General features: G+C 42.4%; 1 protein-coding gene across 1 annotated transcript in view; it reads left to right on the top strand.

The window, feature by feature from the left end:
- SNX25 (sorting nexin 25) overlaps nt 1-23,506 on the top strand; it is a 32,273-nt gene that overhangs the window by 1,816 nt on the left and 6,951 nt on the right. Inside the window, exons 2-7 of the mRNA XM_017862577.1 lie at nt 5,890-6,021; nt 8,769-8,909; nt 12,710-12,813; nt 15,517-15,526; nt 17,931-18,095; nt 19,956-20,073. Coding sequence (XP_017718066.1) covers nt 5,890-6,021; nt 8,769-8,909; nt 12,710-12,813; nt 15,517-15,526; nt 17,931-18,095; nt 19,956-20,073 — 670 coding nt within the window. The remainder of the gene's footprint in view (nt 1-5,889; nt 6,022-8,768; nt 8,910-12,709; nt 12,814-15,516; nt 15,527-17,930; nt 18,096-19,955; nt 20,074-23,506) is intronic.

Below are 23,506 nucleotides of genomic sequence, written 5' to 3'. Positions count from 1 at the left end.
TTTTTACAAAATTATGTAGGAAGAAGTTTAATGGGAGTGTCACATTAATCATTGATGATGGGCTGGCTGCACAATGGCTCATGCCTGTAATCTCAGCCCTTTGGAAAGCTGAGACGGGTGGATCGCTTGAGCCCAGGAGTTTGAGACCAGCCTGGGCAACATAGGGAGACCCCATTTCTAGTAAAAATTAAAAAAAAAAAAATTAGCTCAGCATGGTAGTACATGCCTCTAGTCCCCAGCTCTAGACAGCTGAGACAGGAGGATCTCTTGAGTCTGGAAAGGCTGCACTGAGCCGTGATTACATTATTGCACTCCAGACTGGGCAATAGTCTCAACAACAACAACAAAAACCCGTGGCCAGGCGCAGTGACTCACACCTGTAATCCCAGCACTTTAGGAGGCTTCACAACATCGTGAAACCCCGTATCTACTAAAAATACAAAAATTAGCCCTGCGTGGTGGCAGGTGCCTGTAATCCCAGCTACGCAGGAGGCTGAGTGAGGCAGGAGAATCTCTTGAACCCAGGAGGCAGAAGTTGCAGTCAGCCAAGATCATGCCACTGCACACCAGCCTGGACAACACAGCAAGACTCCATCAATCAATCAATCAGTCAATATTAATCGTACTCTGAAACGGAAACAAATGGCCAAGTTTCCTGGATTGTCATAAGAAATAGTTCATTCTCCCCCTTACAGGGAGTCATTCCCAGTTACTACATACAGAACTTGAAAGCCTGATCGTCTTCCCAGTGACAAGAACATGTCTGAGATGATCCACTGAATTTGCTGGCATGGCAGATAATCAGTGTCTGCAATGTGGCATGTTCTTTAAGAACAGCTGTCTTATTTCTTCTGGATTCATCTCATTATAAATTAAAATGCATCTATGGATAACAGTATGAAAGACGAGCTAGAGAATGTTCATTGAATTATTTTCTGCTTGGTTTGTTTGTTTGAAAGACATTCTTCAGCCCTTCTTAAAATAACTTTTGATAACCATGGAATAAATATTCTTAGCTATATTATATGAAAGAATTTTCAGGAGACGTGGAGCAATTCACCGGTACTATGGCTTAATTTGAACTCTACTCTCTGATCTACGTTTGCTATGTAATCAGATTGTCCACAGGCTGCTCACGAAGCACTCTGCTTCTGGCAGTTGTGCACGGGACAGGAAGGGCTCTGAGGATGGAAGGCAGCTGATCCTTCTCTCCAGAAGGAGACATAGTCCTCCTTTTGTGTTTCACTCATGTTGGTAAAATTAATAATTAATTTTTTAAAACCTTAAGATTGGCTGGGTGTGGTGGCTCATGCCTGTAATCCCAGCACTTTGGGAGGCCAAGGCAGGCCGATCACCTGAGGTCAGAAGTTTGAGACCAGCCTGGCCAACGTGGTGAAACCCCGCCTCTACTAAAACTACAATAATTAGCCAATCGTGGTGGTGGGCACCTGTCTGTAATCCCAGCTACTCGGGAGTCTGAGACACGAGAATCGCTTGAACCTGGGAGGTGGAGGTGGCAATGAGCCGAGATCACGCCATTGTACTGCAGCCTGGGCAATAGAGTGAAACTCAGTCTCAAAAAAAAAAAAACCAAAACCCTGAGATTAATGTTGAAAAAGGTTTTGGCAATCTAGCTGTTAACACACTCTACCCCAAAATCTTGTAATAGTAAGACTTCTCTGGATTCAATATCTAAGTATTAATCAGATCATTTTCCTGTGAGTACACAGTGGTGCAGACTTCTCCTCAATCTAGAATGCCAGTGGTTTGCTTAACCCTCCTGCTCTCACAGACCTCTGTACCAGCAGTGTAATTAGCCACCAGATGGTAAAGTTAGCCTTTTAGTTTGATTCCTGAAATTTACTGCCTAGGTTTTTTGTTTGTTTGTTTTGTTTGTTGTTGTTGTTGTTGTTGTTGAGATGGAGTCTCGCTCTGTGGCCCAGGCTGGAGTGCAGTGGCCCGATCTCGGCTCACGGCAAGCTCTGCCTCCCGGGTTCACACACCATTCTCCTGCCTCAGCCTCCCGAGTAGCTGGGACTACAGGCGCCACCACCACGCCCGGCTAATTTTGTTTTGCATTTTTAGTAGAAACGGGGTTTCACCATGTTAGGATGGTCTCAATCTCATGACCTTGTGATCGGCCCGCCTCGGCCTCCCCAAGTGCTGGGATTACAGGCGGGAGCCACCGCGCCCTGCCGGGTTTTTTGTTTTTTTGTTTTTTTCCTTGACAGATATTTTGTGAGTCTGGAGCAAACTGTCCAATTCTAGGGTAATGTTGGGAGTAAACCATTAACTATGAAGAATCTCAGTAACACAAGTGATGAGTAAATGCATGGTGCTGTGCTAGTCACTGAAGATTCAGTGTAACATAGAGTCTGATGCCTGCCCTCAAGGAGCAGATATGCTGGTTATGGAATTAAAACAGACATGAAAATAAAATGATCACAGTACTTATTGATGATAAAATGCAGGACAATGGCATAGGCAAGGAGTGCTTCCTGTAGGCTTTCTGAGGAAGGAAAGAGCCCTTGAACACTGCATATTCAGGAGAGTTTTGGAGCAAAGCTGCTGTCCTCAAACTACAGAGTTATATAACTTTATAGGCTTTCTCATAAAAGAGATCTGAAGAGATGGTGAGTGTGGCATTTAAAAAATACTATTTATTTTTGTAAATTCTGGTAAAATACATATAACATTTACCATTTTAGCTATTTTAAAATTTTATTTTTTATTTCAGTACATTTTAGGGAGCTGGTGGTATTTGGTTACATGAATAAATTCTTTAGTGGTGCTTTCTGAGATTTTTGTTGCACCCATCACCTAAGCAGTGTACACTGTACTCAGTTGTAATCTTTTATCCCTCATCCCCGCCCCAACCCTCTCCCACATCCCCAAAGTCCAATGTATCATTGTCATGCTTTTGCCTCCTCATAGCTTAGCTTCCACTTATGAGTGAGAACATATGATATTTGGTTTTCCATTCCTGAGTTACTCCACTTGGAATAATAGTCTCCAAGTCCACCCAGGTTGCTGTGAAGGCCATTATTTCGTTTATTTTTATGGCTGAGTAGTATTCTAGGCTCTACACAGATCACATTTTCTTTATCCACTTGTTGATGGATGGACATTTGGGCTGGTTCCGTATTTTTGAAATTGCAAATTGTGATGCTATAAACATCCCTCTGCAAGTATCTTTTTTGTATAATGACTTCTTTTCCTCTGAGTAGATGCCTAGTAGTGGGATTGCTGGATCAAACAGTAGATGTACTTTTAGTTCTTTAAGGAATCTCCATACTGTTTTCCATAGTGGTTGTACTAGTTTACATTCCCACCAACTGTGTAAAAACGTTCCGTTTTTACCACATCTACTCCAACATCTACTATTGTTGTATTTTTTTTTTATTATTATGGCTATTCTTGCAGGAGTAAGGTGGTATCACATCATGGTTTTGATTTGCATTGCCCTGATAATTCCTGATGTTGAGCATTTTTTTTATATGCTTGTTGGCCGTTTGTACATCTTCTTTTCAGAATTGTCTATTCGTGTACTTAGCCCACTTTTTGATGGGATTGTTTGTTTTTTCTTGCGAATTCGTTTGAGTTTTTTGTAGATTCTGGATGTTAGTCCTTTTTTGGATGTACAGATTGTGAAGATTTTTTTCCCACTCTGTGGGTTGTCTGTTATTTCTGCTAATTATTTTTCTGTGCAGACGCTTTTTAGTCTTTTGCAACCATCATCACCATCCATCACCAGAACTTTTCTCATCATGAAAACTGAAATTTTGTATCTATGAAACAATACTTCCCCATTTTTCCCTCCCTCCTGCTCTGGGAAAAACATCATTCTATTTTTTATCTCTATGAACTTAGCTACTCCAACTACCTGATGTTAGTGGAATCACGCAACATTTGTGCTTGTGTGACTGGCATTTTTCACTTAGAGTAATGTCTTCAGGCTTCATCCATGTGGTAGTGTGTGTTAGAATTGCATTGCTTTTTAAGGCTGAATCATATTTCATTGCATGTTTATACCACATTTTGTTTTGCTAACTATCCAGCAATAGACACTTGGTTTACTTCCACTTCTTGGCTATTGTTAGTAATGTTACAGTGAATGTGGTTATACAAATACTTCTTAAAAAGATCGTGCTTCCATTTCTTTTGGTATATGCCCAGAAGTAGAATTGCTGGGTTCTATGCTAATTCTGTTTTTAATTTTTTTGAGGAATCATTAAACTCTCTACCACAACATCTATACCATTTTACATTCCCACTACCAGTGCACAAGGGTTCTGATCTCTCCACGTCCTCCCTGCCAACACTCGTTATTTTCTTATTTTATAGTAGCCATCCTACTGGTTATCAGGTGGCCTCTTATTTTGATTCTGATTTGCATTTCTCTAATGATTAGTGATGTTGAGTATCCTTTCATGTCCTTATTGGCCATTTGTGCCTCTGGAAAATGTCTATTCAAATCCCTTGTGCGTTTTTAAATTGGGTTGTTTGTGGTTTTGTTGAGGTTTAGGAGTTTTCTATATTCTGGAGATGGAAACTCTGTCAGAGAGGTGATTTGCAAATATTTTCTTATATTTTGTGGTTTGCATTTTTACTATATCAATAGTGTTCTTTGATGCACAGTTTTAAATTTTGATGAATTCCAGTTTGTCTATTTTTCTTTTGTTGCCTGTGCTTTTAAAGTGTCATAACTAGTAAATCATAGCCAAACCCAATGTGATGAGGCTTTTCCCCTATATTCTGTTTTTGTTTTTGTTTTGTTTTGTTTGAGATGGAGTCTCGCTCTGTCTTCACTCCAGGCTGGAGTGAAGCTGGAGTGAAGCAGCACAATCTCAGCTCCCTGCAACCTCCGACCCCCAGGTTCAAGCAATTCTCCTGCCTTAGCCTCCTGAGTAGCTGGGATTATAGGCACCCCCCTAACAACCTGGCTAATTTTTGTATCTTTAGTAGAGACGGGTTTTGTCATGTTGGCCAGGCTGGTCTCCAACTCCTTACCTCAGGTGATCCACCTGCCTCAGCCTCCCAAAGTGCTAGTATTACAGGTGTGAGCCACTGTGCCCTGTGCCCGGCCCCCTATATTCTCTTTTATGCATTTTATAATTTTTAGCTCTTTTGTTTAGATCTTTAATCTACTTTGAGTTAATTGTTGTATATAGGGTTAAGTGGCAAGGGTCCAGCTTCTTTCTTTTGCATGTGAATATCCAATCTTCCCAGCATGATTTGTTGAAAACACTGTTCTTTCCCCCATTGAATGGTCTTGACACCCTTGTTGAAAATCACTTGACCATATATTATTTCTGGGCTATATTCCCTGGGTCTATATGTTTGTCTTTATGCCAGTACCACAGTGTTTTGATTATTGTAGCTTTGTAGTAAGTTTTGAAGTCAAGAAGTATTGAGTCCTCCAACTTTGTTCTCTTTCAAAATTGTTTTGGCTATTTGGGGTCTCTTGAGATTTTATATGGATTTTAGGATGAGTCTTTTTTATTTCTGCAAAAAACTGTTATTGAAATTTTGTTGGGGATTGCATTGAAGCTGTAGATTGCTTGGGGTAGTACTGACAGCAATATTAATTCTTACAATCTGTGAACATGGGATGCCTTTACAGATATTTGTTTTCTTTAGTTTCTTTCATCAGTGTTTTGTAGTTTTCATTGTAGAATTATTTCATCTCCTTGTTTACATTAATTCCTAAGCATTTTTCTTAATGCTATTGTAAGTGGAATTTTTTTCTTAATTTTGTTTTTGGATTATTCACTGTTAGTGTATTGAAACACAGCTGATTATTGTGTGTCAACTTTGAATCCTGCTACTTCGCTGAATTGTGTAGTTTTAAGTGTTTTCATAACTCCCAGGATGTTTTCCCTATGGCAGATTGTTTCCAAGTTGAAGGATGAAATAATCCTAATAGAGAAAGAACGCACAGACCTTCAGCTGCACATGGCAAGAACGGATTGGTGGTGTGAAAACCTTGGCATGTGGAAAGCCTCCATCACCAGTGGAGAGGTAGGTTTGACTGCTTTTCCTCTTAATTTATTTTAAAAGTTTGACTTTATTAAAAAAGATTTTATCCTGAGGAATGAAGATTGAGGGTGGAAGACTTATGCTCTTTCTTTTAGACCATATTTGTCCTACCTTCCTTCCCCCATAATTTTCCCTCTGGTTCGCTCATGACTGGGAACTATACAAGGCTGCTTGGTGTAGATCTGATCTCACTCCACTTCAAACAGCACGTTTTTCCTGTTCACTGGAATTGAAAGCAACTTTAATGTCCTTGAATTAGCCATTTATTTTTCCATTGAGGGTTGAAATGAAGGCACTTTTGAGTCTTGGAGATAAAAAACTAAAATGTAAGTGCATCTGATTGTTTCATCCTGCTGACTTCAATTGTTTAAATTTCAGTATCTCTAAAATCTTCAATGAATATATTTTTTGAATTGTTTTGCTTTTTTTTTTTTTTTTTTTTTTGAGGGATATGAGATAAGAGTTTGTAGAATATACCGTATCCCTTTTGTCTATAAAAATAATTTCATTTAGGAGGAAAGATGCTTATAGGAGTTTACGTCATTACTGTTGACAACTTCCTTCTCCCCTGCCCTACTGTCTGTCAAGTGGAAACCTGGAGATGAAAGTCATATAATGTGGTCATTTGAATAACCACATTATGTGCAAATATCAAGGTCTTGAGCAAGAGAGTGCTTTTTTTGTTCTCATTGGTATTTCATATGACTTATCTTTGTTTTTCCCTGCCTTTCCATCAAGCCAGTGGCTTGACACTCTTACAGGGGTTGGGAGAGGGTCAATTCACAACCTTAAATTTATCTCTAGGTTGGATAGCAAAACAAAGCATGTTCTCCAAGACCTACCCTGAAAGGACACACAGTACATGAGAGCCTAACCAGGTGCCTTTTGCATGTCTTTGGCACTTGCTGGTGCTCCCATTAATCTAAGCTGCTGAACAATACACATTTCTCCATGGAAGGTAGGGAGCAGTGGATCAGGGAAGGTCATACCCAACCTCAGACTCCCACATAGAAACCCTCAGTAACTGCAGGTAGTTATTGTTTGGGTGGACGTGTAGGAAGGTAATGGGCTCAGAGGAATGTAATGGCAAAAGCTGCTACAAGAGGCTGCTGGAGGACAGAATACAAATTCTGTTATCTCCTCAGTTTTGCTTAGAGCTGGCCCTGACACTTCACAGTGTATTAAAATCATCTTCCAAAGGCAAATATTAGGGGAGGCAGAAAGGGGAGGGAGGAACAGAAACCATCACAAGGCTCTGTGCCCTGGCAGTCAGTTGCTGCTAAGAAGCTTGCTGAGGTACTCTGGCCGGAGAAAAGATAGTGGAAATGGGAAAGGGGTACCTGACGTCTGGAGCTCACAAAGCAGTCCCAGGAAGGTGCGGAAGATGCATTTTCATCAAGCCAGACGTGCCTGTATTCTGTGCTAGCTGACTCATGAGAAGTGTGGTCTTAGGAAAGTCAGGTACCCTGTCTGTACCTCTACTTCCCTGTCCTTACAGTGGGGTGAAAATCCTGCCTCACAGAGTAGGTGCTCAGTAAACCTCTCATCTCTTTCCCTCGCCTTCCTTACTGACTCTTTCTAATTCCATTTATGATGCTAATTCAAGCTCAAATTCAATGCATTTTACATTTTTTTCCTTTATCTTCTTATGTTAAGTATAGTAGTGGCCTATTCTGGATTATTGTCAGTATCTCAGTTGGGAGGTAAAGGAAATGTTATCTCCCAGTGTAAAATTTAGTAAGAATAGAAATCAGGGCTTGTTGGATGCTGAAATTAAACTGGAGGTGTCCTCATCCTTCTCTGAGAAAGCTTCTGAGGTATTTGATGCCTGTTTGCTTGCTGTTAATTTATTTTCAAAGTAACACAGGATGAGCCTGCTGTATTAGTTTTCTTTTGCTGTGTAACACAGTTCATGCATAAAGCAACACCCATTTATTGGTCACATCTCTGTAGGTCTGGAGTCCAGCTCAGGATGCATTGGCTCCCTGCTGGCTGGATCACAGACTGAAGTCAGTATGTTTCCCAGACTAAGGTCTTGTCTGAAGACTCAGTAAAACCCACTTCCAAGCTTATTCAGATTGTTGGCAGAATTTAGTTCCTTTGGTCATAGAACTAAGATCTCTGTTTTATTTTTTTTTTTTTGAGACGGAGTCTCGCTCTGTCGCCCAGGCTGGAGTGCAGTGGCCGGATCTCAGCTCACTGCAAGCTCCGCCTCCTGGGTTTATGCCATTCTCCTGCCTCAGCCTCCCGAGGAGCTGGGACTACAGGCGCCACCACCTTGCCTGGCTATTTTTTTGTATTTTTTAGTAGAGACGGGGTTTCACCGTGTTAGCCAGGATAGTCTCGATCTCCTGACCTCGTGATCCGCTCGCCTCGGCCTCCCAAAGTGCTGGGATTACAGGCTTGAGCCACCGCGCCCGGCGAGATCTCTGTTTTCTTGCTGGCTTCCTTCTTGGAACTTGAATCTTTCTGACTTCCTTTCGTATTACTGGCTAGCAAAAACTCTCTGCTTTTAGGTTAGGCCCACCTAGGAAATCCCCCTATTTTAAGGTCTACTATGCCATATAACGTAACTTACTAGAATAAAATCTATAATATTCACAGTTCCAGGGATCCTGCAGGGTACACCATGAGGAGGGAAATCTCCTTAGGAGGACACTTACAAATCTTCCTTCTGCATCCGTTCACCATGCTTTTTGTTAAGTATCGATTTTGATGTTTTCCCCAAGGTCACAGAAGAGAATGGTGAGCAATTGCCATGTTACTTTGTCATGGTAAGTCTACAAGAAGTTGGAGGAGTTGAAACTAAGAACTGGACAGTCCCCAGAAGGCTCAGCGAGTTTCAGAATTTACACCGGAAGCTCAGTGAGGTATGAATACTCATGAATGCAAGATTCTAGAATTACTGCACAAGAGCTCGTTTCACTTTTTACACATAAGAAAACTGATTAATCTTCGTCCTTTGCTGTTGATACTGGCACAGTGGCATTTTCATCCTGACATTTGGAAATTTACTCATAGATCAAACCATCTAGTCTAGCCTAATTCCATCAGGACAGATAATTGTCTGATTTTCATTGTAAATTGCCAGAGAACCCTAGAGCTGGAAGAGACCTAAGCATCATCTACGTCTCTCACAACTGGTGACCAATTGTGATTCCTTGATGGTAGCAACATCAGTTACGAGTTGCAGCAGTAGAAAGAACGAACTGCACTGGATTCTCTCACATATACAAGGGAGGCAGTAAGGTGCAGTGTGCTTGGAGCACAGCCTCTAGAATCAGACTGCTCAGCTCTGAATCTCAGCTCTACTCTTCATGGCTGTGTGACCTGGGATTTATTTATTTACTTATCCTTTTATAGATATATATATTTTGAGACGGAGTCTTGCTCTGTCACCTAGGCTGGAATCCAATGGCACGATCTCAGCTCACTGCAGCCTCCGCCTCCCAGGTTCAAGCGATTCTCCTGCCTCAGCCTCCCAAGTAGCTGGAATTACAGGCATATGCCGCCACGCCTGGCTAATTTTTGTATTTTTAGTAGAGACAGGGTTTCACCATGTTGGCCAGGCTAGTCTCGAACTCCTGACCTCAGGTGATCCACCCACCTCAGCCTTCCAAAGTGCTGGAATTATAGATGTGAGCCATGGTGCTCAGCCTGACCTGGGATTTATCACTCACTTGCTTTTATCTCTTTTCCTTATCAGTGAAAACGAATACTAATAGTGCCTACCTTGTGGGGTTGTTATGAGAATTAAGGGACTATGTGTATGTAAAGCATTTAGAAGAATGTGTGGCACATGGTAAACATCATTGTGTTTTTTGGTAGTGGCAGCAGTAGTAATGAGCGCTGTTTCATAGACCTTTGGTTTCAGTTTTATTTATGTATATGTATATATGTACGTGCATTTTGGATTGCAATGTAAAATGTCTGAAAGTCACTAATCTAGGTTAATTCTTTTATTTGAGAGATGAGGGAAACTGATCGCAGAGCTTAACTGACTTGTCATAGGACATGTACATAATGGCTAAATCAAGATTATTAATAGAATCCTACTTTTAGATTCTTCTTCCTACTTGTCCTCAGGAATTGCTGTCTTCTCTAATTCTCCTTCTACTATGGGTCATTGCCTTTCTTCCCCAGCAGTGAACAGTTCTTCAATTATTTCTCCTTGAATTTAGGTCCATTTTTCTCTTCCTCAGTGTGAACTGATATTGGTCAAACTGTAACTGTCAAAGGGTCCAGCTGCTTGCTGCTTGTAGAAAGAAGCCATCATCATAATAACAAGAGTGAGGTGTGACAAAAAGAGAGTGAGATTTTATTATCCATGCTAGCAAGGGGAGGAGTGGGCAGAATTCTTACTAAAACTTTCCACCCTCAGCCAGGCATGTTGGCTCACGCCTGTAATCCCAGCACTTTGGGAGGCTGATGTGGGCGGATCCCTTGAGGTCAGGAGTTCAAGACCAGCCAGGCCAACATGGTGAAATCCCCAACTCTACTAAAAATACAAAAAATTAGTTGGGTGTGGTGGTGCACACTTGTAGTCTCGGTTTCTCAAGAGGCTGAGGCAAAAGAATCACTTGAACCTGGGAGGCGGAGGTTGCAGTGAGTCAAGATCATACCACTGCACTCCAGCCTTGGCGACAGAGTGAGATTCCATCTCAGAAAATAAAAATAAAAATTTCCACCCTTCAATTGTGGAGGGAACCCAGGGGATTTTAAAGAGAGGGTTTGGAATGCAGAAGAGGCAGTGGGACTAGGAGTTGTCAGGTGGCGTGACCTGCCCTGATGGCTCGTCTTGAATTGTTGTTCCATCCAGTGAAGCAGCCGGCGCCACTGTGGCCGGAGGTGTCTGATCCGTGTCAGGATCTGGCCCTTGAAGCTTCTAAAGAAATAGATGACCAGATAAGGAGCGTGGTGTGTGCTTAACAAGCATGTGGGTAGATCAGTGTGCATAAAGCATCATGGGAGGATGGGATGGGGAAAGAAAGGGAGTGGAGGTTCACAGCACACTCCCAGGCTGCATTTCAAAATGAAAGGAAACACATACGCAGCCTGTCTCAAGTTACATCTTGAGATTAAGGAGAAAGGAGAAAGGAAAACAAAGTTTTAAAACGCGGTTTGAAGCCACGCTGCTCCTTTACAAAACCTCATGGGCACCTCTCAGACTCTTCTTCTGTAAATGAAGTGTGTCTCTTTTCTTTAACCTTGTCCCCAGAGTGATTTTTTAACCTGTTTTCATCACTACATACTATAATTTCTTCAACTGCTTTTTAAGGACAGTGACCAAAACTGACTGTCATGCATGCTACATTTCTCAGACGACCTTTGGTCACCTTCGCAGTGTGGAAAGCAAAAATTTGTCTCAGTATAACAATGAATTTTCCCCAAAGTTGTTGAGTAAAATTGATACTACAGAAAAAATGTGTTTTCTCTGTGAAAAACTATTGTGAAACCAAAGTTTAGTATCAAAGCAGGAGGAAAAAGAGTTGAGGGAAAATTTTGAAATATCTTCAGAAAGTAAAATTTACTTAGACAATGAAAACAATTACATGGAAGCATTAAAAGAAACAAAGATGAAAGTCCATGCCCGTCCTGTGTCATCTTTCCTCATCTGTGGACTCATGGCTGGGCTCTTTTCTCACCCCGGCCCTTCCTACGGTGTGAGTTTTCCTGTTGTGAGAACACTTCCTGTCGACAGCTGTGACAGGAAGCACCTTTTTGGGTACTGTGTGATTCTAGTCCTCCCTTCCAGCTCTCACTGCCTGTTTCATTTCTCTAAAATTTCAGAGTTGTTGTAAGGATGGAATAACACATGCCATGCTTCTAGCACACTGTCTGGTAGAAGGGAGGACTTAATCCACGAAGGGTGCTCTCTTCATACTGTGAATGTATTTTGTTGATATACTTACAATCTACAGTTTGCCACTGAGAGGCAGTAAAAAGGCCGGGAGTGGTGGCTCACGCCTGTAATCCCAGCACTTTGGGAGGCCGAGGCAGGAGGATCGCTTGTATCCAGGAGTTTGAGACTGGCCTGGACAACATAGACCTTGCCTCTACCAAAAATTTAAAAATTAGCCAAGCATGATGGTGTGTGCCTGTAGTCCCAGCTACTTGGGAGGCCGAAGTGGGAGAATGGCTTGAGCCCGGGAGATCAAGGCTGCCATAAGCCATGATCATGCCACTGCACTCAGCCTGGGTGACAGAGTGAGACCCTGTCTCAAAAAAAAAAAAAAAAAAACAGAAAAGAAATGCAGTAATAGAGCTACAAGCCAAGTTTTCTTTGTTCCCATTGTTTTCTTTTGTTAACTTTAGCTTTTTACGGAGATGTTATAAACACGACACCTTCTAGTTGAAAAACTTTCTGTGAGCCAGGTTTCCATTTGTCACATCATGTGCCGCTCTGCGTGGTATGCAGGTCCCTCGTACCAGCCTGGCCGTGTGACTTCCCAGCTCCCAAAGATCTGTAGGTTTGAGGATGTGCTTTAGCGTTTTCCATCAGTTTCCGTTCCTCCCGATTCTTCAAGCCTGATTGAAATGGGTAGGTTTTCACGTCAGAGGAACAAGTACAGGAGGAGGAGATTTGTTTTGTTCTAATTATTATTCTCAATCTTTTTTTAAGATTAAAATGTAATTTCAAATTACTAACATTTCATTTCTCCCCCCACAGTGTGTCCCTTCTTTAAAAAAAGTCCAGTTGCCTTCTCTTAGCAAGCTGCCTTTCAAATCTATAGATCAGAAGTTTATGGAGAAGTCGAAGAATCAATTAAATAAGTTTTACAGGTAAGGAAGTGAAAATGTGGGATATGAGAGAAAAGTTATTTGGGGTTAAACTGTCATCATTCTAAGAGCTTGGTAGTTTAGTTTTTGTTCTCACAAGCCATGCTAGATGCTAAAAAAAAACTTGGGTGTTTTTTGTTTGTTTGTTTGTTTGTTTTTGGTTTTTGTTTGTTTGTTTGTTTTTGAGCCAGAGTCTTGCTCTGTCGCCCAGGCTGGAGGGCAGTGGCCCAATCTCAGCTCACTGCAAGCTCTGCCTCCCGGGTTCACGCCATTCTCCTGCCTCAGCCTCCCGAGTAGCTGGGACCACAGGTGCCCATCACCACGCCCGGCTAATTTTTTGTGTTTTTAGTAGAGACGGAGTTTCACCGTTTTAGCCAGGATGGTCTCGATCTCCTGACCTCGTGATCCGCCCGCCTCGGCCTCCCAAAGTGCTGGGATTACAGGCGTGAGCCACCGTGCCCGGCCGGGTGTTTTTTTTAAATTAAAATAAAATGTACATATAAAAATACACGTAAGTGTGTAACTGTCTCCATTTCACAAACTGAACACACCCATGTAAGTAGCAGCCAGTCCAACAAACTGATTTTCACCAGCAGCCCTCAGCTCCCTCCCATCACTGCGCCCCGCCAAAGGGAACTGCTGTCCCAGCTTCCAGCACCATAGATTAGTTACAGTTGTCTTTGAACTTTATATAAATGGAACCGTATAGTGTGGATTCCTTCATTTCTGACTTCTTTCACTCATTATGTTCACAGGACTCGTCCATCGTGTCATCTTAGTTGTAGATTATTCATTTTTGTTGCTGTGAGAGGTTTTCATTGTGTGAATACACTACATTCCAAATTCATTCCATTGTTGACGAGCCTTTGGCTCCTTTCCACTCTGAGGCTTTTACCAAGAGTGCTTATATAAACATCTAATACTTGTCTTTTGGCAAATATATGTCGGCTGATGCCCAGAGATTAGGATTTTTCCGTTTTTCTTCATGGTCGTAGCGGTTTTTATACCCTCCCCAGCAGTGTGTAAGGGTTCTGATTGCTCCACATCCTCACCAACACTTATTTTTTGCCTTTTTCTTCTTAGCCATTTTGGGTGTAGTGGTATCCCATTGTGTTTGGGATTTTTGTTTTTTCTTTTTTTTTTTTTTGAGATGGAGTTTCACTCTTGTTGCCCAGGCTGGAGTGCAATGGCGCGATCTTGGCTCACTGCAACTTCTGCCTCCCAGGTTCGAGTGATTCTCCTGCCTCAGCCTCCCAAGTAGCTGGGATTACAGGCACCTGCCACCACGCCTGGCTAATTTTTGTGTTTTTAGTAGAGACAGGGTTTCACCATGTTGATCGGGTTGGTCTCAAACTCCCAACCTCAGGTGATCTGCCCACCTGGACCTCCCAAAGTGCTGGGACTCCGGGCGTGAGCCACTGCACCTGGCCATTTGTTGTGTCTACTTTTCTATTGTGCTGCGGCTCATCCTTTCCATAATGCTGTATGGGTTTGTCCATATTCTGGATATGAGTTCCTTGTCCGAGCTTATGTGCTACAAATATTGTCCCCCTTTCTATGGACTGTCTTTTCCTTAATGATTTCTTTTAATGTACAGATGTTCTCAATTTTAATTTAGCCCCCTTTATCTTTTTTTTTTAATTATTATTTTATGGTTAATGCCTTTTGCGCCTATTAAGAAATCTTGGCCTACTCCAAGGCCCTGAAGATACTTTCTTAATTTCCTTTAAACACTGTATTATTTTCTGTCAGTCTGTTTTTAAATAATAAGGCCAAAGGTGTGCTGTCCTCAATAAAAACCACTGTTTTTTCCTTTGCTGCACCATCTATATTCAGAGTATAATTGTTAATCACACCTTGGCTCTTAAAGCCCTGAAGTTCTCAGAGGCATGGAACGTTGCCTCATAAAACAAGTTTTGCCTATGCAGTAGAAGCTAGAAATTCTGAGACTGAAAAAAAAATACTCTGCATATTTGTATCCTTTAAAGAATTCTTTAAATTGACATTGCACTTGTATGTATTTATGAGGTACAGTTTGATGTTTTGATACATGTGTATGTTATGATCAAATCACAGTAGTTAGCATATCCATCACTTCATGCATTTATCATTTATTTTTTTGAGACAGACTCTTGCTTTCTTGTCCAGGCTGGAGTGCAGTGGCGCAATCTCAGCTCACTGCAACCTCCACCACCTGGGTTCAGGCAGTTCTCCTGCCTCAGCCCCCTAAGTAGCTAGGATTATGCCACCACGCCTGGCTAATTTTTGTATCTTTAGTAGAGATGGAGTTTTATCATGTTGGACAGGCAGGTCTCGAACTCCTGACCTCAGGTGACCAATCTGCCTCAGCCTCCCAGAGTGCTGGGATTACAGGTGTGAGCCACTGTGCCCAGCCACGTTTATCATTTCTTTGTGGCAAGAACATTAAAAAACCTTTCTTCTAGCTCCTTTTTGATATATAATACCTTACTGTTAGCCATAGTCACCCAGCTGAGCAATAGAACACCAGAACTTATTCCTCCTGTTAAATTGTAACTTTCCAGCCATTGACCAGTCTCTCCCATCCTTACCTCCCCAGTCTCTGGTAACCACCTCTCTCTACTTCTAATATATCAGTTTTTTTTCAGATTATACAGATGAGTGAGATCATGCAGTATTCGTCTTTCTGGTTTGTTTCACTCAACTTATGTCCTCCAGGTTCATTCATGTTGTTGCAATTGACAGGATTTCATTCTTCTTTGTGGCTGAATAATATTCCATCTTGTTCAATCTTTTGATTTCTGTGGGCCACACTGCAAGAAGAAGGACTGTCTTGGGCCACACATAAAATACACTAACGATAGCTAATGAGCTTTAAAAAATCACAAAAAAATCTCATAATGTTTTAAGAAAGTTTACAGATTTGCACTGGGCCACATGTAGCCCACAGGCTGTGGGCTGGACAAGCTTGATGTATGCATACCACGTTTTCTCGATCCAGTCATCTGTCAGACACCTAAGTTGATTCCATGTCTTGCCTCTTTATTGTGAATAGTGCTGCTTTAAACATGGGAATGCAGATATCTCTTTGACATACTGATTTCATTTCCTTTGGACACATATCCAGTAGTGACATTGTTGGATCATATGGTAGCTCTATTTTTAATTTTTTGAGGAGCCTCCGTACTGTTTTTCATGATGACTGTACTAATTTACAGTCCTACCAACAGTGTACTTGGGTTCCCTTTTCTTTCATATCCTTGCCAACACTTCTTTTGTCTGGCGTGAGATGGTGTCTCCTGGCTTTGATTTATATTTCCCTGAGTCATGATGTTGATCATTTTTTCATGTACCTGTTTTCTATTTTTATGTTTTCATTTGTGTCTATTCAAGTCCTTTGCCTACTTTTTAATGGGATTATTGTGTGTGTGTGTGTGTGCGCGTGTTTTGCTGTTGAATTGTTTGAGTTGTTTTCCTTCATAATTGAATATAATTAAGGTCAAAGATTTACATCTGTAGTGATTTCCCTATTAATATGCTGATTGTATTAAATTTGAGACTTACCATTAGTATCATATCCTGCTATTTTGTGAAATGTTAGAGAGTAGATGAGTGAAGGACATCAAGGTAGGGGGAGAATATCTCACTCCTTCTGATCCATCCTCACATACAAGTTGAACTGACCATTTAATTCTGAAAAACAAAGACTGCAGCGTTCCAGGACAGGGAGGGCAGTAGGGGCACTGCCCATCCCCCTTAATCTCCTTCTCAATGGCGATGGCAGGGCCCGCCCACCTCCAGACCAGTCTTCTGCAGGGTATATGAATGCCGATGGTGCTCCGTGGACCCCTTGTCCCCAGCATGGCACTATTGGACCTTCTAAGAGGTGATTTTTCTAGGAAAAGTCATAGCATTTGTTGGGTCATTTGCCATCTCAACAAATAGGATGTTGCCATCATGGACCAACGCCTCTGGAACTGAACCTCCACCTCCCCCAACACTGTGTCATCAGAGGCATAGCTGGCTCCTGAGTGTTCCATCTCCCTACGTGGCTGACAGTTCCTGTAGGTTTACTTATTCCTAAGCCCAACGTCTTATAATACTAGATGTATAAATATTCTGTGGTCACATTGTTAATTCTGCCGTCTCACCAAATTGAGCTCATAAAAGCTCAATTTATGTTCTTCATTACTCTCTTCTAAGGCCAGGTAAGTACATACAGAACTTTCGGAACTTTCCAGTTTGAGGGCCAGTAGAAACTGTTATATATGGCCAGGTGCGGTGGCTCACACCTGTAATCCCTGCACTTTGGGAGGCCGAGGCAGGCAGATCACGAGGTCAGGAGCTCGAGACCAGCCTGGCCAATATGGTGAAACCCCATCTCTACTAAAAAATGCAAAAATTAGCCGGTCATGATGGCACCCGCCTGTAGTCCCAGCTACTTGGGAGGCTGAGGCAGGAGAATTGCTGGAACCTGGCAGGCGGAAGTTGCGGTGAGCCGAGATCGCGCCACTGCACTCCATCCTGGATGACCGAGTGAGACTCCGTCTCAAAAAAAAAGAAAAGCAAAGAAACTGTTACATAATTATGTAAACGCGCACTCCCTGGAAAGTGGCAGCACGGGGAAATGAAACTATTGCCTGGCAGGTAGTGCCACCATGTGATAACTCAAAGTTCTTTTTTTCAGCTGATGTACAAAGTCTGAATATAACCATAAAAGGGCAGTTTAGAGATATCCATGTGTAATTTGCAAAAATTTAAGTTGGTCAAACACAGATGAGTGAAAGTTGTATTTCAAAAGTGGTAGCACCTGGGATCTCTGAGCTGTAAATAAGAATCTTCCATTGTACCAAGCGGTGCAGAGTAGAGTGAGTTCTGCCTTCTGCATAGGTGTCTCCCATGAGCAGAGTGATTTGGACACTACTAGTTAACCTGGAGAGGATTGTTTGCCATTAAGATCATTAAGAATTGATCTTATACAGTTTCGTTCCGGGGGAAAGGGAAGTGGTTTTAGGTTCAGAAGTCTGAGGAAAGTAAATTTGTGACAGCTCTGCCTCGCTTGCCTTTGCTCGTAGCTCCCAGCCACACAGACGATTTCCCACACTAGAGCATTAATCCTCTTTCTTCCACAGAATCTGCTTTCAGATGAAAGACTGTGTCAGAGTGAAGCACTTTATGCCTTCTTGAGCCCTTCTCCTGACTACCTCAAGGTTATTGATGTGCAGGGGAAAAAAAATTCTTTTTCATTATCCTCATTTTTGGAAAGACTTCCTCGCGACTTCTTCTCCCACCAGGAGGTGAGCCATCTAAAGGGTGGACCACTTTTGTAGCGTATTTCAGCAGATACTAAGCTCATGCTCCTCATGGGGGGAAGCAAATCCCTCCATTTTCAGCCATCATCACTGTCACATTTTGAGGCACCTGCTTGTATTTCTGTATCTTAGTTCTTCCAAGTGACTTGCAGGGGAGGACAGAGTGGTTTTACCACTTCAGAGTTGGTAAGTGAAAGGGGAGTAGGAAGTTCTACAGGAACCCCGCTACACAAGGGGCGCCAGTCCCCAGGTCTGGGGAGGCCGAGTGTGGGCCGTCATGGGTGGGGGCGGGGGTTCATGCTGAAGGTTCAGTAGAGGAGGTTGTGTTTATGGAATAGGCTGGAGGTCGTTGGCCCGGACTGGAGGCTTTGTGCAATGCTCTAATGGAAGATGAGGTACAGCACAGAAGCGGGGAGGGGTGAGGTTCATGCCAGGCTGAGTTTAGGCTATATTCTCAGGCATGAAGAAGCATGGGATATACTGGAGCAGGATGATCTGGCAGTAGTATGTGGATAAGGGAATGTATAGAGCCTACAGAGCTTTCGATCTCATCTTCTGAACCCCAGACTTCTCTCCAGAGTAGGCTGTGCACTCCTGTGCACACCACAGAGGTACCTTGCCTGGCCCTCTTGCGAATTGCACAGGACCACCTCTGAAATGTGGCTTCCCCTCAGTCCATTGCCAGATGTCACTGCCTCTTCATGGAGGTGGCTTCGAGTTTGGACAGAGGAACTGATGGTGAAAAGGAGCACACTGCTCGTCTGCATTCTCAGTACGCCCCACAGAACACACCCGTACTTGCTCCGGCCCACACGCCTACCCATGGCCCCCCAAGCATCTCCCCCACTTTCCTTCATGTGTCCGTCTGTACTTGGCTGGCTCACCTGCCTCACCTCCCTTTTATTCCTGAACCCCTGGAGTTGACATATGGCTCAGTCACTCTGTGAAGTGACTCTGAAGCTGCCAGTGGCTTCCTCTCAGTCTTTACCTTTCTCAGCCTCTTTGAGGCGTTTGCTGTTGCTGGACTTCTGTGATGCTGTGAAGTTTTAGGGAATTCCTCCAGCCTCTATGACTTCCCCGTCCCTTCCTTTGCTTGCCTGATGTAAGTATGTCCCAAAGACCTGCCTGAGCCCACGCTTCAGCTGCTACCTCTACGCAGACATTGCGGTACACATCCTCAGCTGCTTCCAGCACCTAATGTTTGCCCCTCTGGGACAGCACTGTGTCCTGCCCTGTGTGTCTGTCATGCTGCCTGTGTGTCAGTCTCCCCAGAAGGCACCTCACACTCATTTGCACTAGCCTGGTGCCTGGTATATCATATGTGTTTTTAACTGAAACCTGCTGATGTGCAGATCAGGACATGGGACTAGCTGAAGGACAGAATAAAAGCTTAAGTCACAGCTTTAAAAATAACCAAATTACTTTAAAATGCATGTATGTAAGAAAAAAAAGTGAATTTAGAAATATTTACTTCCTGCTGTTTTAAGGGAGAGAAAACTAAATAAAATAAAATAAAATAAAATAAAATAAAATAAAAGCCTTAGTTTTGAAATTCAAAGTGGTTAGAAAACGATTTTATTGTCTGTTAATTCATTATTAATTAACGATTATTAATACAGTGACAGATTTTTTTAAATTAGCTTATTTTCAGCCTTGAATAAGGCTCTAGAATCAAGCTTTCTGATTCTGTCCTCTGTGTTGAGAATGGATAGTTTCTGCATGAAAACTGAAAAATTAAGGCTAAAATATGAGTAGATAGTTTGGGATTTACACTTGAAAATGGAGAACAACTCTGCCAGTTTTCTTGGATAAGTTATCTGCTTCCTATGACTGCTGTATTCCCAGGAGGAGACAGAGGAGGACAGTGACCTGTCAGATTATGGCGATGATGTGGATGGGAGGAAAGACGCCTTGGCTGAACCATGTTTCATGTTGATTGGGGAGATTTTTGAACTTCGAGGAAGTAAGCTTCTTTGTTATTATTTAGTGGTATTTGCTAGTTAAGTGGTATACATAATCGTACATGCACATGCATTTAATATCCCTTTATTGCTGAAATGCATCAGACATGTATTTATATTCATGCTTCCATTCATTCAACATAGCCTTTTAAGAGCTAACCCAGGCCGGGCACGGTGGCTTACGCCTGTAATCCCAGTGCTTTGGGAGGCCAAGGTGGGTGGATCATGAGGTCAAGAGATCAAGACCATCCTGGCCAACATGGTGAAACCCCATTTCTACTAAAAATACAAAAATGAGCCGGGCATGGTGGTGCATGCCTGTAATCCCAGCTACTTGGGAAGCTGAGGTGGGAGAATCGCTTGAAGCTAGGAGGCGGAGGTTGCAGTGAGCCAAGATCGCACCACTGCACTCCAGCCTGGGTGACAGTGAGACTCTGTCTCAAAAAAAAAAAAAAAAAAAGCCAACTAGACATATACAACCCCAAGACAGGTATCATCTCTGTCCTAATGTAGCGTAGCGTCCTGTGTAGGAACTCTGCACCATGTTCCTCTGACGACAGAAGGTTGGAATCCTTCACGTTTCTTTTTATGTGACTTGGCGTAGCTTCATTGCCTTATCACTAAAAGTTATACAGAAAACTATTCTGCATAGCACAGTAAGAATCCTGTTGTTAAGAGTGAGTTTTAGTGTTAGGATAATTCCATGGCAAGGACGTGGGAATGCCTCTACCCTGTTTTTCAGCTACCTTTTTTCCTCTTGAGCAGTAGTTCTTCATGGAGTGAGGGAGGGACATATGGTGATGTCTGAAAATGTTTTTGATTGTCATACCTTGGAGTGAGGGGTGCTACTGGCATCTCGTGGGTAGAGTGTGGGATGCTGCTAAACATTCTGCAGTGCTCAGGACAGCCCCGCAGCAGAGTTATCCTGCTCCAAATGACAGCAATGCTGGAGTTGAGAAATCCTGCCCTAGTGATTCCTCAAGGAGAGATGTACGTAGAAGAAACCATTGTAAAATGGGGATCAAAGTTCTGTTTCTTTAAGAGCTGTACAAGTGCCTCTCCCCGAAAGCATCACCTTGGTGAAAGGTAAACTGGACTCCATGGCTTAGTGTTGAGCGTTGAATAGGACTTAATACTACTCTCCGTCCACGCGTTCACAGCTCCCAACACTCTGAATCTTGACACCAGCAGACTTTGTCATACCTGGAGCCTCAGTACCAGCTAGAGATGTGGCGGGTGCCCAGGGCACACCTGACCACCTCGAAGGGGAAGCAAATGATAAGAGCAAGGGTTAGGAAGACTCAGTAATGGCACCAGCCAGCCAGACAGTGCAACAGCAATGTCCTGGGCTCTGTCGTTCACATCAGCACCTTTTCCCTTGAGGCAAAGGAGCAGGGTACCAGTTGGTCTTACATAGGAAATGGGGCCGTGGATCCCTTCTCATTTATAAATCCCTTAACATGTCACTTAAAGAATTGTTAACAGATGAAAAAATTTCAAGTGCAACTTGAATTTGTCTTCTGTGTCTTAATCCTCAGTATCTCCTACTGATGCCTGATCCACGGTAGGTGATCAACAACATGCCTGGATGGATGTTCTGATGAGTGATTAGGCAAGAAAAATGTTAAGTGCCAGAAAGAATTATCTTTGCTATCTTTGCTCATTGACCTTTTTCTCCTTCTGAGCCAAAGCTAAGAGAATGTATAATGTCAATCATCAAACACTTTGAGCGCTTCTGAGCCAAAGCCAAGAGAATATATAATGTCGGTCATCAAACACTTTGAGACTATATGTTTTAGATACAGATCTGTAGGGAAACAAAAACATATCAGATGCAGATTCTGCCATCGGTGAGTTTTCAGATTAAGGGGTCCAAAAATGGAATTCACATTAAGCGATAGACGAAATTCTAAAACGCAGGCAGAGATTTACACATAAGGATATTTTAGCATAATTACAATAACGAAAAGTTGGAACTAAGATAAATTTTAGACATGGAAGATAACTTATTGAAGAAGTATCTGTATGGTGGCGTGTCATCCACATACGAAAACTCCTTTCAGATAAAAACCTAATAGCCTTTCAGTATTCGGGACGCTTGAAGACATACACAGCGATGTTTAACTTGATTCAAGATAGACCAATAATAATCCACCCAAAGTCTGACTCTTCTTTGGTGAAATGTGGCCCATTAAATCATGTGTCTCCCCAGTTTCCTATAGAGTTGATAAGAATGAGGACCCTGTCCTAGCCTTCATCATTGTTTTTGTCTTTGCTGTTGGTACAGAGCCTAAGAGACACGGTAGGCATGTCAGAGCCAGTATCAGCCGGAGCAGGGCTCCTCACCATGCCTGCAGCATGCACTTCCTCCATCTCTGCCTGCTCGGAGCACATTTGGTTTTGCTAGTGGCATTTCAGAGAGAATAAATAGAACCTCATTTATAATGAGATGTGATCTGTTCATCATCAGCAGAATCCTAGTGCTCGTGCAGCTGCCTCTGTGGCTTTGAACAAACAAGCCTTTGGAGTAACGGGGCTCGTGTGTGTGTGTGTATCGGGGGGTACTGGGGACTAGGGAAGGTGAGGGAAATAGAGTAAGGGGCTATCAGTGATAGAACATTTGTAGCAAAATGAGTTTTGGTTTTGCTTTAGTATACAAAAGGGACCCAGTAATACCCCTGCCCCTTTCTTTTTAAAAATAACCTCTTGGTCGTCAGGCACTCTTCCTAGAGTTGCACTTGTCCTCAGACCCTCTAGGTATGAGCCACCTCTTTCCTGCCCTAGAAAGGCAAAGTGAAGTTATCATCACTGACAGACGCTCATCCCAGCCTCAATGCCAACCTAAAATGAACACGTCTACATGCTTGGCAGCATTCCAGCAAATTCCATCAAAAAGTTTAAGACATTTTTGAGGTATGGTTCCGACTCGAAGCCTTGACTTTACATGAGGGATTCATACTACTTTAACTGGATATTTTGATCCATTAAAAAAATTAGAAATGGCTTTAGAGTATATTGAAGTCTAGTGCCAAGTCTATTTTCTATGATTTTTATTTGTGTGGTTGCCCTTGTACAGAGATGTCTGGGAATTTGCCATTGTTACTTTTTCTTAGTGGATACAAGAGCCCTGAACTCCTGGCCCCATTACGACCGAGTCTGAATTTCTTATTTCCTCGTATGTCAGTAGCCAAACACTTCAATAGATGGAAGTGAATATATAAATGAAAATTTGGGTTTAAGTTCCAATTTGTGAACCTAAAGTATCCTCATGGCATTTCTTTGCCTTATGTTGGTTTATGTTCATTTTCTATACCTATAAAAATGTGTCTCTATGTCAATAATAAAAGTTTAGATCCGTAGAACCCTTCACAGTCTTTTTCACACACATGGGGAAAGACCTTCAGAGCAAAGAAAGGCACATGTTAATACCATCCT

This window comes from Rhinopithecus bieti, unplaced genomic scaffold, assembly GCF_001698545.2.
Source record: "Rhinopithecus bieti isolate Rb0 unplaced genomic scaffold, ASM169854v2 scaffold_56174, whole genome shotgun sequence".
Lineage (NCBI taxonomy): Eukaryota > Metazoa > Chordata > Mammalia > Primates > Cercopithecidae > Rhinopithecus > Rhinopithecus bieti.
This window is presented reverse-complemented; position numbering and strand designations above follow the sequence as displayed.